The 17341-nt window shown below is 42.0% G+C and overlaps 1 protein-coding gene across 1 annotated transcript; it reads right to left on the bottom strand.

Annotated features, from left to right (window-relative positions):
• Nucleotides 1-1786: 1786 nt before the first annotated feature.
• On the bottom strand, nt 1787-16923 carry DYRK2 (dual specificity tyrosine phosphorylation regulated kinase 2). The gene is made up of 3 exons (XM_084206467.1): nt 16639-16923; nt 15760-15896; nt 1787-7531 (listed from the first exon to the last, which is right to left on the bottom strand). The coding sequence occupies exons 1-3, from the start codon at nt 16691-16693 to the stop codon at nt 5930-5932; spliced, it is 1794 nt and encodes a 597-aa protein (XP_084062593.1). The 5' UTR covers nt 16694-16923; the 3' UTR covers nt 1787-5929.
• Nucleotides 16924-17341: the final 418 nt, after the last annotated feature.

Below are 17341 nucleotides of genomic sequence, written 5' to 3'. Positions count from 1 at the left end.
CTACAGAAAATATTCTTTAATGCTATCCTTTAATTTTTAGCTTAGAGTTTAAATGACAGGCTTTTAAAATAATGTTTTTCCACTGAATTAATAGTTTATCAATGGTTTAAGACACTGAGAAGCATTTAAGACTTCCCCATTCTCAACCTGATACTGCTGAAATTCTTAAACCTCCATGGATCCCCAGAAGGATCATGTTTACCCAAAACTTGGCCCTATTTGTCTTACCAGTAGTGCCTTTCTCCCCCTCTCCATACCAACTCCTGACCATAGGGCAGCCCTATACAGACACATTCCACAGTACCTTTTTCTTAAGTTTTGAGCAAGAGTAAAATTCCTGCTGGATCTTTCAGTAAGGAGATCTTTAAAACCAGGGACGAGACAGCATTTTGAAGAGAAGCAACAGCATCTGTAAGTGAACAACACGGTACCTCAAGATCATTACACTTCTTGCATTCTTTACTGAGTTTTCTGTAAAAACAAGAGATACACAGCTGATATCCAAAGGTAGACAGATTTCTCACAAAAGGAAGCACTGTGGAGATAACAGCAACTACAGACTGTCATTCAGGGTGGGCTTCCAAGGGTTCCATTTTAGGGAGGGATCTGAGTCTCTTAAAGACTAGAAAGGAAGTACTGGCAGAAGGCAACACAAATTCCCCACCAGAGCTCCGGGGAGTCTCAGTGAATGGCACAGGCCAAAAGCCAACTTCCAGACAACTGAAATGAAGTGAGAAGGTCCCGATCCTTCAAATAAGAAAACAAAGGCGACAAAATAGTGCAAAAGGTGGCGAGAGGATTAGAGAGCTGGAGTGAGTTAGTTAAACTTCTTTTAATTAAAAAGTTTAACTAACTAAAACCAAAGAAAGGCCTTTGTCCTCAGAAGAACACAACCACAAACAAATAGGCCACAAAGATGTAATTTTTGGCTCACTGTTCTTTGGGGCTGTAAACTATATCTGTCTATACTTAATATTGATGGGGTTTGTGGTCTAAAATCTCCCAACTATGCTCAATAGGAAACACTAAAAAAGTCCAGTTAAAATCCCTTGATTTCAGCCTGGGCTCACCCAAACCAGAAAGCTTTTCAGAGAAACTGCTCTGCGTGCATGTGCACACAGACATCACCAAGTAGAGAATGTCCCCAATCACCTACGAGGCAGCTCTGTGCTAAATGGTGAAATTCCTCTGGACGTATTCATGAACAGAACTTAGCTCAGTCTAGCCTGTTTAGTATGTTCTCATTATCCTGGGACTTCACAAAGTCTGACAAGCTCTGAAAACTCAGTCTGACACAAACATTAGTGCAGAAATCTGGGTCTTTTAAAAGCAGATTTAAGAAAAAGAATACACACTGTACATGTCACAATCAAGTATTTCTTATAAAATCAGACCTACTGTTATTTGAAAAAATCTGTCAAAAGCAGCTAAAAAAAGTTAGAACAGCCACAAAATTCCTGCCAAAGATCTTTTCTCTGTAATAGGGAGCAAATAAAAATACAAAATATATTACTTTCCAAGTCCTGAGAAGAACTTTAGAAACCACAGGGCAAAAGCAGCCTTTGGGCAATATTCAAGGCTGTCAAGACACATAAAGCAGTGGAAGAGTCATCCTCCAGCAATGGGTGATTGCTATATACAGATACCAGCAAGAAAGTTCGGGGACAAAGGCACTGCTGCCACTGACTGAGCAGGCTAGGACAAGGCCTTTCCACATTTAAGAAATGTCAGCATTCCAAGGGCTCTCTTTACAATTACAAAAAACCCCAAAGTACAGTGGACAGAATCAAAGTAGGACATAAAATTTTATTCTGAAATGATCTCTGGCCACAACAATAAAATGTAACAAATATTCACTAGAACAGTCTTAACTCCTGTCATCAGCTGTACAATACATACAGTATCATAAAACTGGCCACTAGGATTAAAACCCACTACAACATCTTTAATGTTAAGTGGCAACAGCAGCATCTCACAGAAAATTATACATAAATATATACACAGTCCACATTCAATCATTTTTCACATGTTTTCAGTACACACAGTTGCAGCATATTACAGTCACGTGTCTAAGTCATTGCCCAATAAAAACCCAAGCTACTGCTTAGACGCAATTGTAGCAGTTGAACTGAATAATTACAATTTGTAGCAGAGATGTACAAGCCCCTAGAAACAATAATTCGCAAATGTTATTTTATTCAAATGCTACCATAGCATTACACTGGGCAATATTCTAATCTTTGCTGACTGTAAAAAGAGTTCTTTCTGCATTTATCACAAGTATTACTGATGGAAAAAAAATTAACAAATGGAGAGCATTAAATAATGCACACCCTTGCTTAAAGATTTTAATATTGCCCGATGCTACTTATGTCTTTTAAGTGTTTTCAACATTCCCATGAAGTCATTTATAACTCCAAACCACCCACCAAGTTAAAAGTGGCTTAAGTGCCTTGCACCCAAATTGTAAAAATCCCTGGTCACTTTTATAAGAGCCAGGCACATATAAAAGGAATGCACTTTGGTTCATACCAAATGCCCTGGGATTAAATCACACTATAAAACTAAAGAGTTTGAGGTAAATTTTTACAAATACAGTTGATTTCTGTCTAGTGTCACTATAACAAAAAAAATATTTAAAAAAAAATCAATTTGATGTTAAAGTACTACCAATGAGGAAGGGCCATCTTTAACCCCTTAATGTGACGGTACTACAAGAACAGAGTGTCCTCTCCACCCTAGCAGTGTGATTGCCTTATTGTTTCTATTAAGGCCTCGATCATCTACAGGATGTTTTAAGACAGGTATAGCACTTAAAAATAGATTTCCTCCCTACTAAGCAGTATTCCAAGGGTTAAAGAGGCCAAGATGCATTTATAACAAAAGGCACATTGTTAACACCAAGGGCACAATCCATCCTCTATCCTTAATCTACACATCTTGCATCACTCTCTTGTTCCAACATTGAAGTGGTAATGAACACACCAGTGGTGCAAGAAACTGAGCCAAGTGAGACTGCAACCAAAGACAACACTGTGCTGTTACTAAATCCGAAAATAGCTCAGACATCCCCAGACAATGGTAACATGTGAGACTAAGCACTGTTTCCAAGCCAACTTCTACCAGCCTAATTATCAGAGCCCTTAGAATAAAATCACATCAAAGCAAGAGGCAACGTCCTTCCCCCCTCCCCCCCCCTTTTTTTACAGGTATAAATAAGCTACAATAAAATGCAGCTACATCACTTAAAAACCTTGATGTAGCTGCTCTTTTAGTATAGAGGAAGTTCCACTGTATCTGGGTTAAAAAAATAGCTCTTCACACTATAGTTTGGCCTTTAAGTTTCCGGTAGCATTTATGAAGAAGGTGGATCATAAATGCATTATTGGCATTAAGAACTGGTTACATGAAAAAGAAAATTTAGTGGTTGTAGCCCATTAATGACCCATGAATATCACGAATGTTTTCACCTTAAGTTGCCACAAAAGGCAGGAACATGTATCAATGTCTGCTTTAAAAAATATCAAGGGAGATGATTCTTCTTTCACCCTTAACATCAGCATCCCTATTTCCCAACTTTTGCAGGAAGAGATAAAGTAGAAAGGAGCGGTAAAGCCAAGCAGGTGGTGGAGGAAGTAAAGATTCCCTGTTACTGTAGAAAAATACATAGTATTGTATTCCCACAGTCATGAGAATTAGTTAATTCTACATTAAAATTAATATATCTCTTTTCCAGACTTAGAATTTACTGACCATAATTTACTGGATATTAATATTCTAAACCCCACTTTTCTTAGAAGTATTATATTTCATTTTTAACATGATTTCACACATGTTTACATATTGCACTTACACATATTGTATAAAGTTGTGAACAGTTAACGTGAAATAATTTGACTAGAGGCAAGAAATTATATTTTTATTTTAAAAAGAAAGAAAAATGGTTGATTGACAGTCTAATTTTTACATTTATCAATCAACAAATAACATCCTCTACTCAGAAATTATTTTGGAGCTTCTTTAGGTGTTGACTTTTTGGCAAGAAGTTCAGCGATATGTTTCCTGAGAATTCTGTCATTTTTTTCTTTATATCCCTCCCCCAGTCTTACATTAAATTAAAAAATAAAACGAACCAACAAACAAAAATTAAGCTGTAAGTGGTAAATTAACCAATATGAAGGAGAACTTAACCGGAAACTTTCTTGGCCTCTCAGGGGACCATGCTTTAAGTAATTTTCATAATTTGTACAAGTAACTCAGTAAAATCTGTGCATATAAATGTTGTTTATAAGTAAAGTTACTGAGGTTTAATGCAATCCATTCTAGTATGTCTTGTTCTAACATAAACCCTTATGGATTGTTCTACTTCGTTTAAAATTCCCTTTTCATATGTTTTATACATCCAATGTAGACCACAGCCATTGTACGCATTAAAATATTGATCTAGATTTCAAACTGTTCCTGTTGAAAACATGCTACAACATGTGAATACCTCTCTCGTAGGTCTAGATACTATTCTTTAGTAGACCATCTTTCTTCCATGAATGCAGTTGAAAGTAAAAAAGAAAAACCAAGCATTAGCACACGCACACGTGAACAAATCTACACATATCTCTAATTGTTCTTTCAGAGTTCATTTTCATCTACAAATGCCAAAGATTAAATCAAATCCCAAGCACTTAGCTTTCCTTTGATAATTTTCCCCTATTAGAAACTATCTAGGATTGTGTCTTCCAACTGAAAACCTTTCCACTGAGGATCTTTCCTTCTACAGTTAAGCTGTCTAAGGTGAAGTATTCCTCTACAGGAAGCAATGTAGTAACATCGTGTTTGCCCCTACATGCAGATTTGATCTGAAGTGTAAATGTACCACAGAAGTCACAGTCGCTCGAACATTGTCAGAGGAAATAAAAGCAACCTTGAAATCCATGTAGTTTAACAGTCTGAAAGTTACAGTATAAAACTGACAGAATGAGCACTTCTGCCTATGTGATTTTGGGAGATCAAGCTGCACATTAGAAAAAAACAGAAGAGAAGAGATGGGGGAAAAAACCAAAAAAGAAAAAAGGAGAACCTGTGTGAATGCTCAATGTTACAAACCTGAAATGAAGTTCAGAACAATTTTGCTTTACCATCTAAACAGCCACTTTCAAATTCAGAGAAACAGACATATTGCCGTTTTCATGTTTTCCAAGACCACCCAATCCTCTCACTCTACCACGTGGCATGCAAAGTAAGACTCATTTTAGCCCCGGTGTTCCGGTGTTATTTTTTGCATTATGTTTAAATGATCATTTTAATCAAAGCCCATAACTTTTAAATAGAGAAAGTATTCCATAGGAGGTGACAGTATCTTTAGTGATACCATGACTTTCTCTGGGCTGCCACATAAAAAATGACAATAGAACATGCTATGGCTCCACTTTAAACTACGAGTTTACAAGTGCTTAACTGTATTCTTTGAGTATTCTCCCTGGAGTCCAGTCATAGATGTGAGTGTGCACAGAATCCAGACCAAACCCATAAAATCCAAAAGGTAGTCTTTCAAATTTACCCCAGGTTAAAACTAATATGAACCATGGAAGAGAAAGGTTAATACCTTTGATACCACGCTGCAATGCATGACAGTCATGTTGTAACCAGTGGCCTGCCACTGATGTTTATTACTGTGTCACACTAGTTACAGTAAGGCTAATTGTACTGTAGAAGACAAACATTTTAAAAAATAAGTATAAAAACTTAAAGCATTGTCCCCGTATTTTTATAAAAACAAAATTAACATTTAAAATTACATTTAAAATGAGTGCTGAAAGATACAAATGAATAGATTTATTGAGCAAATAAAAATGCATAACTGAGCTAATTTTTCATACAAATAAGGCTCAGCCACATTGTATCTCTCATATTAACAGCATTGGGTTTTTCAAACTCAGCTAACGAGTTTTGGCAACACTGTTCTTTGCTGAATATTCCCATTGGCATCTGTCATCTGTGCCAAATTAGTCCTCAGTTTTGAAGCTGAGCTTGAAGTCGGAGGTAACTTGGAAATTGAAGTTATAGCACCAGTACTATCTGAAATTCTCTTTGCTGAGGCCTTTTCCCCAGTTGGAGGTTTTGGCAACCGTCTCCTTAGCCAGGGATGCCGCAAAGCCTGGCTGGGTGTCAAACGGGCAGCAGGATCCCATTCTAAACACTGTTTTAAGAAGTCAAGGAAGAGGGGATCATCACACCCCTTTAACGCGTTACCCCACTCTCTGCTCTCTGGTGGGCCACGCAGTTTTCCCCTCCGAGAGCGTCCACCATTAAGTACTACAGAGCCATCAGACAAGGTTGTGATGCTGCAATAGCGGGGATAACCCTTAGAGCTCACAAAGTTTTTCGCTCGCTTGGCTGTCTCTAAGAGTTTTGGAGAAGGCATGCCCAATAGTTCAATCATACAAGCCAGCTGATCTCCTTCATCTTCTCCAGGTAAAAGTGGATAACCGGTCAGAAGCTCTGCTAGGATACAGCCCAAGCTCCACATATCTATGGGCATCCCATAACGAGCACCGAGGATGACTTCGGGTGCACGATAAAACCGTGACTGAATGTAAGTGTAGACGCGCTGATGCTCGTAACAACTTGAGCCAAAATCAATCACTTTAATACCACTTCTACCCTGTTGTTTCAACAGAATGTTCTCAGGTTTAAGGTCACAGTGAATGATTCTGTTTTTGTGCAAAGCATCCAAGCACTGTAAAATTGAGTGGGCAAACTTCCGAACCAAAGGCAGGCTAAAGCCCTGAAACTTGTTTTTCTTTATTAATTCATAAAGGTTCATGCTCAGCAACTCAAATGTCATGCAGATATGGCTGCGGAATGTGAAGTTTTCCAACATGTGAATAACATTCATGTTGTTATCCTTATCTTGCTTCCGAAGGTGTTCCAGGATCTTAATTTCTTCCGCAGCTTGGCGGTGGAAACGTTTTTCATTTCTCACCATTTTTAGTGCCACGTGCTGATGCATCTTGTGATCGTAGGCCTTCACCACCTGCCCAAAGCTTCCTTTCCCTATAACTTTCAGGACTTCATACCTGTATGCAATATGATCATGGGGTACTTGAATGTAAGACCCTTGTTCATCATCATACCCACAGTTGTTTGAACCACCAACCACACCTTGCCGCTTCTTTGCATTTGGACCCAAGAAGTATATTTCAGGGTAGCTAAAAATCTCATGATGCTCAAAAGCTGTTAATTTTTGCATGTATTGCTTCATTGCTTGCTCTGGTGTGATAACAGAGGCTTTCACCTTCCCTGTTCCATCTGCAGATTTTAAAGAGCTGGAGCTCCCTTGTCGCCTGTGGGCACTCTCTGTCTGTCTGTCCTGTACCACTGGCAATCCAGATTTGCCTAGCGTTGTAAGTCCATTTGGCTGCGTTGTCAGAACCGTTCTCTTGTTACTATTATCTTCAAAGAGCTGCTGAACCTGGATTTGTCCATGGCTACCAACATGTAGGTGCTCATTCATTGTGTGCTTACTGCCTCCAACCTAAAATTGAAAATAAATACATACCCAGTTAACAAGAAAGACATGAACTCCATGCTTCAACATTCACTCTGCAACCCTCCATTCCGCCTAAATCATCTCAGAATGAAGTGTCTTCTCAGATGTCAATTGTTTGCAGAGAATCTAAAAAATACAGCATGTATACTGTAGCATAGCAGTATAATAATAATAGCATGCTTGGATGCTATTAAATTTCCTGATTCTTTTTTCTCTAACGCTATTTTCATGACTCTCCAAAATGACTGCAACAAGGCAATCACAAGCATGCTACCATGAGAAGCCAACAATACTTCTAAGGAATCTTCAAGGCAGCAGACCTGTAACATCAAGATGCATGCTTGAGGGGCATCAGACTTCAAAAAAGATAGTAACAGTTTTACAGAGGCTGAAGATAACTTACAATGCCTGTAAGAACTTACATGGCTTATGCTCTCATCACCTGTTCTCGGAAATCAAGATTTTAACTTGTTCCTAAATTTGCTGTATATCAAAGGTTACAGATACATTTTTAAGCAATAAGGAATGTGTTGTGACACACACAAAGAGGAAAAGAACCCACACATTTCTGAAGTTCAAAAATGCAACTTACTGCTTGCAATTGAGACAGTCACAAGCCAGCAAAACATTCCAATCAATGAAGAATAAAGCATATCCTTTAGTCCTTTAGCACTTTCCCAAACCAGTCTAACAATAACTTTTAACCAAAATGAGATTTGGGGCCTTATGCAGACTTGAGTAAAGAGCAAATCTTTGCCTTGAGGAACATACCATAACTTTATTTTATAGGAATGGAAAAAAAGCATTAATAGATTTTAGAAATTAGATTTGTTCTTGACAGTGTGTACATGGGAATAAACAGCAGCATTCAGCATTTTCAAGCAAACAAACAGCAAAGTACTGGGGTGTGAAAACAGGTATTGCTCCAAACCTGTTATTTTTAAGAAGAAACAAGAAATTTACAAGCATAACTGCCACTAAAATAGCTGTCCTTAGAATTCCTCATTTGCTCTCAAGTAGAGGATAATTAGTTTGTCTTCTGCCTGGTCTTACACAAATGTGGGAAGAATTCCCCTGCTGTCTCTCCAGCTGATTCACCAGTCTTAATATTTATGTCAAATTACTAACGAAAAGTTCACTGATACTGTCAGAGAGATGATCAAGCCAGGGCTGAGAACGCTTTTCATCTGAACTGTATTTTTTCTAGGCAGCTAAGGATAACACATCCCTTGTTCACTTAAGGTTGCTGAAATAAAATCAGAAAATGACAGTTGTGTGATGTGATATGAGGCAATGAAATCTGTGCTGCAACAGCAGAAGTGCTTCCTAATGAGAAAACCCAGACATGCAAGGCAGACTCGAGCATACTTTGTGCTTCTGTTAAGGCATCAGTCTGATACAGCAGACGCGTATTTTTGTAAATTCACTAACTTGTTCCCAAAGACTTGCCAGCTGGACACCAGCTTCACCTTTGGACAGTATATTGAAATTTGCAGCTCTGGAACTCATATAATGTAAGAACAAGGCCTCTTGGGGTCTGCTTCTGCCAAGTTGACTGCTCTTCTGATTCCATTTTGACTGATGTTCATTCATCATTGCAGTTTGACCGTGTATGCTTGTTTGCAGAGAAATTTAGGCTCGCACTATCAAATTTGATCAATCTCATAGAAAGCACTACCACACAATCACAATTCAGAGCAAAGATGTTTGTAACATTTAAGCACAATGAATATATACAGGAAATCAACAAAAACTCCCTCCTTAGTTTGATGCCTCAAAAGCACCAGAAATTAAATCATTAAGAGGACATATCATGCCTACAGGCAGTTCCTTCAGGTCAAGTTTGAGGCATACTGCAGTAGCAGCTTCCTGAAGGTTGCCCTGATGCTGTATATAAACAGCAGTTACTGCAAAGAAAAAAAATAGTTGCCCCAAGAGCTGCTAAATCACCTATTTCAGAAGAACCAGATCTAGTTAGTAAGATGTGTCATAGGTCCAGCACTGGAGAGCTGTGCAAGAAAGGCATAATGAAGCAGCAGAGTAAACATACAATTCCAAAGACTCAAGCTAGGAAACTCTAGGTACAAAAATTTATTCTCCAACACTAACTGAACAAAAGCAGAACATATCTAGACAAACCAGGAGTAGGCAATACTAATGTAGACAATGAAGAAAGAAGAACGCTGCAAAAGTAATTCTTAAGAACTTTTTAACCCAAGTACTCATTGCCACAGCTCAAATCTTGAATTTTTTTTCCCCTCACGTCACCTGTTTTCACAGTTAACTACTTTCCACCCTTCCTAAGCACTGCTTGCTTCAATATATCTACTGATAAGTTCTTCAGGGCTTGGGGAAAAAACCATATATTTATTCTGTCTTAACAAAGACTAAAAGCTTTTTTTTTCTAAAAGTGTGTTTGTGAACACATTCTAAAGTGTAAACTGCGTAGCTCTGCTTCCTGCATCTTCAGGCACATTCATGGTTTTTCAAGCAGCAGAAAGAAATTACCAGCAGTATTCCAACTTCAACCCAAATCCTAAGTGACTGGTTTTGCCAGTTTCAGTCAGTTGCTTGGGAATGCAAATGCAGATGCAGACAGTAGCACTGGTTTTCTTTGTAGAAAATACCACATTATCACAGGCTCTATTCCAAAAGCTGCACAGGAGAAGAGAGTCCACTCTTTCAAAAAAGCCCAACAGGAGTTATAGAGCTATCAGACACAATACAACCAAAAAGTACATATCAAGAACTTTCCCCATCTATTTCCAGCCTGGATGAGGGCTGGATTTGCACCAGTCTTTTGCTCTACCTATCTACTTCTGGCTACTTGGGTGTCTGAGATTGCTGTCAGGCTCAGGCTTGCACTGCTCACAAGCTCCACAGGCTTCACAAGCAACACTGTAAGTTTCTGAACCACAACTAATGGGCTTGGCAAACTACAAAAGACTACAGCCTTCTTAGTCCAATACCGAACTCTTCTTAGTACGCAAAAGCTCCATCAGCCTTTCAACCGAAACTGCATGCCTGAGAGGTTTACAACACCTCTATTTTGCTTCTGCAGATAGACCCGTAAATTGCAGAACCAACAACCTACACAACTGACCACCTGCATGCACTTATGAAGCTTACTGATTATATATTGTGTTGTTTGTGCTCAAACCCATCCACACCTTCTAAGATTTACATATTTTTGTAGCACACATAATCAAAAAGCTACTGTTGTAAGTCTAGAAAATATATTGAAATAACTGGAGAGCTTGAACCCATCTTCCTGAATCTTCTGACACCATCAGTTACATAACAGCAAATATCACAACGCAATGTTTCTTATCTTTCTTAGTAGTTTCTCATAACTGCAAAATCACCATTAAGATCTTACTTTTACTTTGGTACGTTCATTTTACGGAAGTTGATGACTATGCCAAAAACACTCACCTAATCTTTGAAGCAAAACAAAACAAAACTACACCCTAAACTATGATCAATAAACAAATAAGCAATAAAACTTTAATTTGAGGGTGGTATTATTTGGGTTTCTTTTGCCTTACTATACTTAGGCAACAGACCTGTAACAACAGGGAAGTAGCAGAAAAATGAATCCAGCCTGCTAACAAGGTGGCAAACCCATTTACAATTCCTCTGCAGTACACTCACTCAATGCATTCATCTGTTTCAAGACTTTTTACAAGACTGCTTATAGGACTGAACCCCACAGGAGCATGTACCTCTTCTCAACTTCATCCTCCAAATACATCAAAATGTTATGTAATCGTATCATATTTCATCTTTGTAACAGTCACTTCGTGTGATTATTAGCACCCTATCTATCCAAGACAGACACATGATTCAGCTATATCTTATAATTTTATTTTGAGCAAAATCACAGAAAAAAGATTTTGCTGTCAATCAAAATCTAAAAAGGTTTGTAAAATTAATCTTAATAATAGAGCAATCATGATGGCCTGCTGAAATACTGCACAGGAATAAGATGTCATTATCTGCTATTACTTTGCACAGATGAGGACAAAGGGAGAAACAGTGTTCTAAAGTAGTAACTTAATTAAAGAATAATTGTTACACTATATGCCCCTTTCTTCACAGCATTTCTGGGTGTGCCAGTTTCAGCCTACTGTGTCAAACACACAAGAGGCATATGGTATCAGGTGCAGCATGCTTCACTGCCTATTTTGTTGACTACAAAACAAAAGCCTGAGCAAAGATACAAAAGGCCTTCTTTTTCCTTGATAAACTAATTCAGCAACATTCCTCCATTCAGAACTAAAAATACTTGCTAATTAGTACAAGGATAATAATACTGGATTATCCCTAATGGTTTTATCATGAGTATAGGTTTTATACACCAAAAAAGACTAAGCCTTTGTTGAGCTTGGGGCTCAATGAGAGTGGTAGAAGGAACACACCATTCGGATTTTTGCTGTTGTTGTATCTGGTCCATACAAGCTTATTTTTTTGAAAAGTTAAACATAACTTCATGTAGCAAATATTTTCATAGACTGAACTATGCTTCAAGAGTGATAATGACTCTTAAATTTTTTAATTCTGTTAGGGGTGCAGTGAGTTTGAATACTTCTGGAACACCCTGCATTTATTACACATTATGAAACTCAAAAGGACAGCCAATGTACACTAAACTGAACTCCTTGGGTCAGGTGAACTATACAAATATGAGAGATGTGCCCTAAAGTACTGCAGTTCCACAGCACCACAGTCACCAGCTACTGGAGCCCAAATTTCACTGCTGACCCACACAACCCTTGAAAGTTAAGACAGCCTCATATTACCCCCAGATACAAATTTTAAATAGAGGAAGAAACATCCAAAGAAAATGAGATGTAGTAAAATCCAGGTCATGACTGCATAGTTACTTCCACTCAAATGTGACAGCATTTCTGTGGTAATTTAATACACGAAAACACCACAATAAGAAGGTATTTGCTTTGGTTTTACCTGCTTTAAAGCAGATGACAACAGCAAAAATTAGCAGCATGGGACCTACCAGGGCTTTGCATTAACAGAGTCCAGGAATCTCTGTTCCATTACAATTTAAGTCAATTAAAAAAAATTAAATTCAAAAAAATCAAGACTAACACAATGACTGATGCAAAAGTATACGGGTAAACATTCAATGCTGGTGGCAAAAGAAAACAGGCTTGCTGTACAGAAATCTTAGAAAGGGCTTGAAGGAGGGAGGGCACTGAATCTGCATTGTAAATGGGTTGTTTTACAGTACTAGACAGGAGGATAAAAACATTAATACTGGTATACTGCAAGAGAAACAGAAACAGTGCAGAATGCAGGAATACATGCCAAGCAAGAAAGAACAGAGACAGAGCTATGCAGAAGACAGAGATGAGTCTGGAAAAAGGAACTCACAGACAGGTTGTGATTTATACAAGCAGAGCAGCAGGCAAGCAAGATAATCTCTACTGCAGCATGTCAACTGGATGTTAGAAGACCATAATGAAATAGGAGAGAGCGAATGGAAAAAGGTTCCAATCATCACAGCAAGAATTTAAGGCTTCCAAAGAGAAAGCACTGACTTGGGAAAGGAAAATGAAGAGGACAAGGGGTTGGAAACAGGTTCATGTTTTCCACCACAAGGCAAAGAAGACAGCTAGGGATGGAAGCATACACAAATAAGCCTAGGATGAAGGCACGTTAAAAAAAAAATAAACAAAACCTTTCCCTAGTAGAACACACAACCCCGCCTGCTTAGCAACAAAGGCTGCTGCGCTTGCAAAGACTGCCACCAAAACCTCTGTCCCATTTTATGAAGCTTGTGTAAAACATCATCTTCTCCCCTTCTACCCATGCTATTTATAATCTACCAAACAAGGAAATTTCACTTGACAGTAGGAGACCACAGTTTCAGCAGAGGCTAGATCACACAAGCCAGAAATATGACTTCTTCCCTATCTGCATTAAAAAAAACCCTTCAGCTTAAACAAAACATAACTTCTACCTCAGTTTGTCTCACAATTAGTATACATACTATGCACACTTACATATAAACACCAGCAGCTCACCCACTTAAGCACACCATACATTCTGAAAGTTTGAAACACAAACAGAAATACCCTGGTTTTAGCTATTACAGAAGCCACATAGATACAAACAGAGATGAAAACAGGATAGGCAAATGGACAGAAGAAGGAAAATAATTTAAGAAAACTGAAAGGACCCATTTTAAACAGGTCTGATTGGAGGAAGTGGTGGGATGCAAAACCAATGGTTTCAATCTGTCAGTGTCAGCTGAGGTCAGTAGGCCTAAGTTTACAGAACGGATACTGCCCCCCCCCCCCTTTTTATCAGGTTAAAATCCAGCATTCTGGTGTCATATCTGATCCTTACCACAAAAAGGTATGTTAGAGAACCACAAAATAACCACCTACAAAGGCCCTATGAGGCATTCCTGTAATAGCACCCAATGCTAAAAAACCACTGTAGAGTAGGCTCTTTATCACAAAGGAAAGACAGACTTTGAAACAGTCAGAATCTAGAGGGACATGATCCATACCATATAATGCTTGATCATTCCTAGGTGTTTCCATAACTACACATTTATATGCTACATATAAACACAGGCATACATACACAATCACATACTTGTCAAGATACTTGGAATACAGAAATATAACACTTGAACATCCTGAACACCCCTTGAATGCTTTTATAAAGACTGCCTCTTTACATACATACATACATACATACATACATACATACATACATACATCAAAAACCACAGACACTATATATAATACATATACACAAAATCTTTGTATAAGAATACCAAAATTCTGTACTTCCAAAATTAGTAAGTAGTCACAGAGAAACAGCTGGACCACCATGCTTTCACAAATCCTAAATTAAGTCTGGGCTCTGTTATTTGTGAGCCCTACTGTAAATGCACTTGCATGATTGGTGCCCAGGCTGTTTGTACTAGGTTCCTTCTTCTATGATTTTATTTAAACAAACCCCTAAGCTGTTGCCCCAACTCTAAAATCAAGCAGCACTTAACTGGTATACAAATGTGAAAAAAATTGGCCTTTTATACTAACAAACAATTCAAACATGTACTCTAGCTACATAAATATACAATGGAGTTGATCTCAAGTATGCAGCTCCACCTTGAATTTGCAGAATACTCCTCACTCCTTTTGAGAATACCCTATATATATATATACATCTTGACTTTTTATTTAACTTAAGACAATTCTTGCTATAAATGGATTTGAGTAAGATGTTTTACCCCTGAAGTTACATGGAAAGTCCCCAAAACACTTATGTCTAAATGTAGTTTCAGCTTCCACTAGCCCATAATCACATTACCATTTAAAGCTCTGCCATATGTTGACAAAGATAGTATGCGAGCATCCACAAAGAACTCATTAATTCTATGAAAAGTATGCCATCAATGCCTTTCAGGGTCAGTATGAAATCTTTCAGAATTTAAAAGGAAATGTATGCAATAAAAATTTCAGATATTTAGTGTTAACATGACAGTATATAGATCCCTCTCTCTACTCTGTAATGCCTTCAGGACAGAGATACCTCCTCTTACCCATATATAGTGGCATACTTGGGAAGTTTCATTCCTAGTAGATTAACTAGGAGTGGGAGATAACGTGAGATATCACAGAACCGGAAAATAACACCCTTTTTGTGCCATCAGCGGTTATTTCTTTATAGGTACACTACTGCAGCAATAAAGGCAGATTCATCCAATCACTGTCCCTGAGCACTGCGATAGCTATCTCTAGGGAAGACTGCGATCGGCCTGAGCTGATCAGACATCTGAAGGGGAGAGCAGCCTTCATTTTTCACCACAGTTCATACGACATTTCAATCACAGGGACTGACCTAAACTCAAAAAATGTATTCACCAGAATATCTTCCCTATGCGAGTGTGAAAGATCGAATTCGTCTCTGAAAATGAGACACAAAACCAGACTGAAGGGGGGGGGGGGTGGGAAGCTGGGGAGGGAGAAAGCAATGTGTGCAGTTACAGGGTCCCAGCCTCACAACAAGCATGCACATTTCATCGGAGCCTGCAGAAATCAACCGCACGTTGCTCCAGCACCATGCCTCGGGGGCCCATGCGCTGGGGACACCTGGCGAGCAGCGCCGCGAGACCCCGGGGCCAGAGGGCCCTTCCCCGCACCCCGTCCACACCCTCCCCTGCCCGGGCTCACCGTGTGGGAAGCGTTGCTGGCCCTGAGCGGCGGCAATGCGAGGGGCGATGGCGGACCGGTCCCAGCTCCTGCCCGGGAGACCCCGGCTCCGGTGCCCGGGGAAGACGGCAGCGGGCGGCCGCTGTCCCCTGCCCTGCCTGCGGAGAGCAGAGGGGTGAGCGCGGCGGGCAGCTGGAGCCCGTCGGGGCGGCGGCGGCCCCAGCGCTCGGCCGGCACCGCCGCCCGTCTTGCTTTAGGCAGAAGCCATTAAAAGCTAATCACCGCCGCGGCGCACACACGCACCGATCCGGCTAATAGCGCGGGCGGGCCGTGCTCGCCCGGCTAAGCCCTTCATCTGAGATTAACCCGCCACCGGCAGGCGTCTAACCGGGAGAACGAGCCGGCTCTGCTCCGCGCACGCCTCGGGGCTGGACGGATGCCCGCGCCTCCCGCCTCCCCCCGAGCCGTCTGGCCCGGCGAAATCCCGGCGCCGCCGGGGACCCGCCAGGAGTTCACAAGTCTGCCGCGGAAAGAGGCGGCGAGCACCGCTGCCCCTTGTCAAACGCAGCCGCTCCGGCACCCGCGGCGATCCCCAGTTCTCCCTGGGTCGTTTCCCTATGTGATTTCTCTCGGGCCCCCGCTCACCCCGCCCCGCTCCCCCGAGGCGAACTCGCCTCCCCGCACTACAGCGGCTCGTCAGAGCCCCAGCGCGCAGCCCCCGACGGCCCCCCGGGCTCGGCTGCCGCGGGGGGAGGGCGGATCATTGTTCGACACACACGGCACCTCTGCGGCGGCGGCCGCGGGGCCCCCGAGCCCCCCCCACCTCCGTTCCCCTCCGCCGGGCCTCCGCAGCCCGGCCCAGCGGTGGCGGTCGCGGCCGCCCTCGCTCGTTCTCCTTACCGGCTGGATAGGCAGCACCAGCGGCGGTGCTAGCCGAGGGTTTTCTGGTTAACATGGCCGCTGGAGAGGAGGGAGAGGAAAAGGCATGTCAGGGTGGCACTCCTCCGCTGCTCCTCGGCCTCTCCGGGCGGCGTCTGCCTCTCTTCTCCGATCAGCTACACCCAGACCCAGACACGTCCTGCGCTGCATCCCCCTGGCCCCGGGCCGGCCGGACAGACCCTCCAACGGCCCGCCGTCGCCTCCCGCCGCAGCCGCAGCAGCAGCCGCGCCGCCGCCGCAGCCCCCGGCCCAAGCTCATCACCTCCCCCGCCCCCGCCCCGGTCGCCCCGGTCCCCTCGCACGGAGGAGGGGGCAGCAGCAGGCGGCCGGACAAGACCCTCCTCCTCGCGCGGCGGAGCGGGGACAAACAGCGCACAGGATCGGCAGTCCCCGCCCCGTCGGCCGCGTGCCCTCCTTCCGTCCCTCCCCGCCGCTCCCTCCTGTTCCCTACCGCTCCGCCGCCGCGGAGGCGGCGCGGCCCGCGGCTCCCCCCGGGCGCCGCACGTCCGCCCGCCCGCCCTCCCATCCGCACAACGGCCCCGCCGCCCGCGCGCCCCGCCCGCACAACGGCCCCGCCGCCCGGCCGCGGGGCCGGGGCGCGCCCGCCCGTTGGGCAGCGCGGCCGCACAGCCATGTTGGCCCCGGGCAGGGCGGCGCGGCGCGG

The sequence above is a fragment of the Fringilla coelebs genome, assembly GCF_963513975.1.
Source record: "Fringilla coelebs genome assembly, chromosome: 5".
NCBI classification, from domain to species: domain Eukaryota; kingdom Metazoa; phylum Chordata; class Aves; order Passeriformes; family Fringillidae; genus Fringilla; species Fringilla coelebs.
The sequence above is the reverse complement of the archived record's forward strand: the minus strand, read 5'-3'. Positions and strand labels throughout refer to the sequence as shown.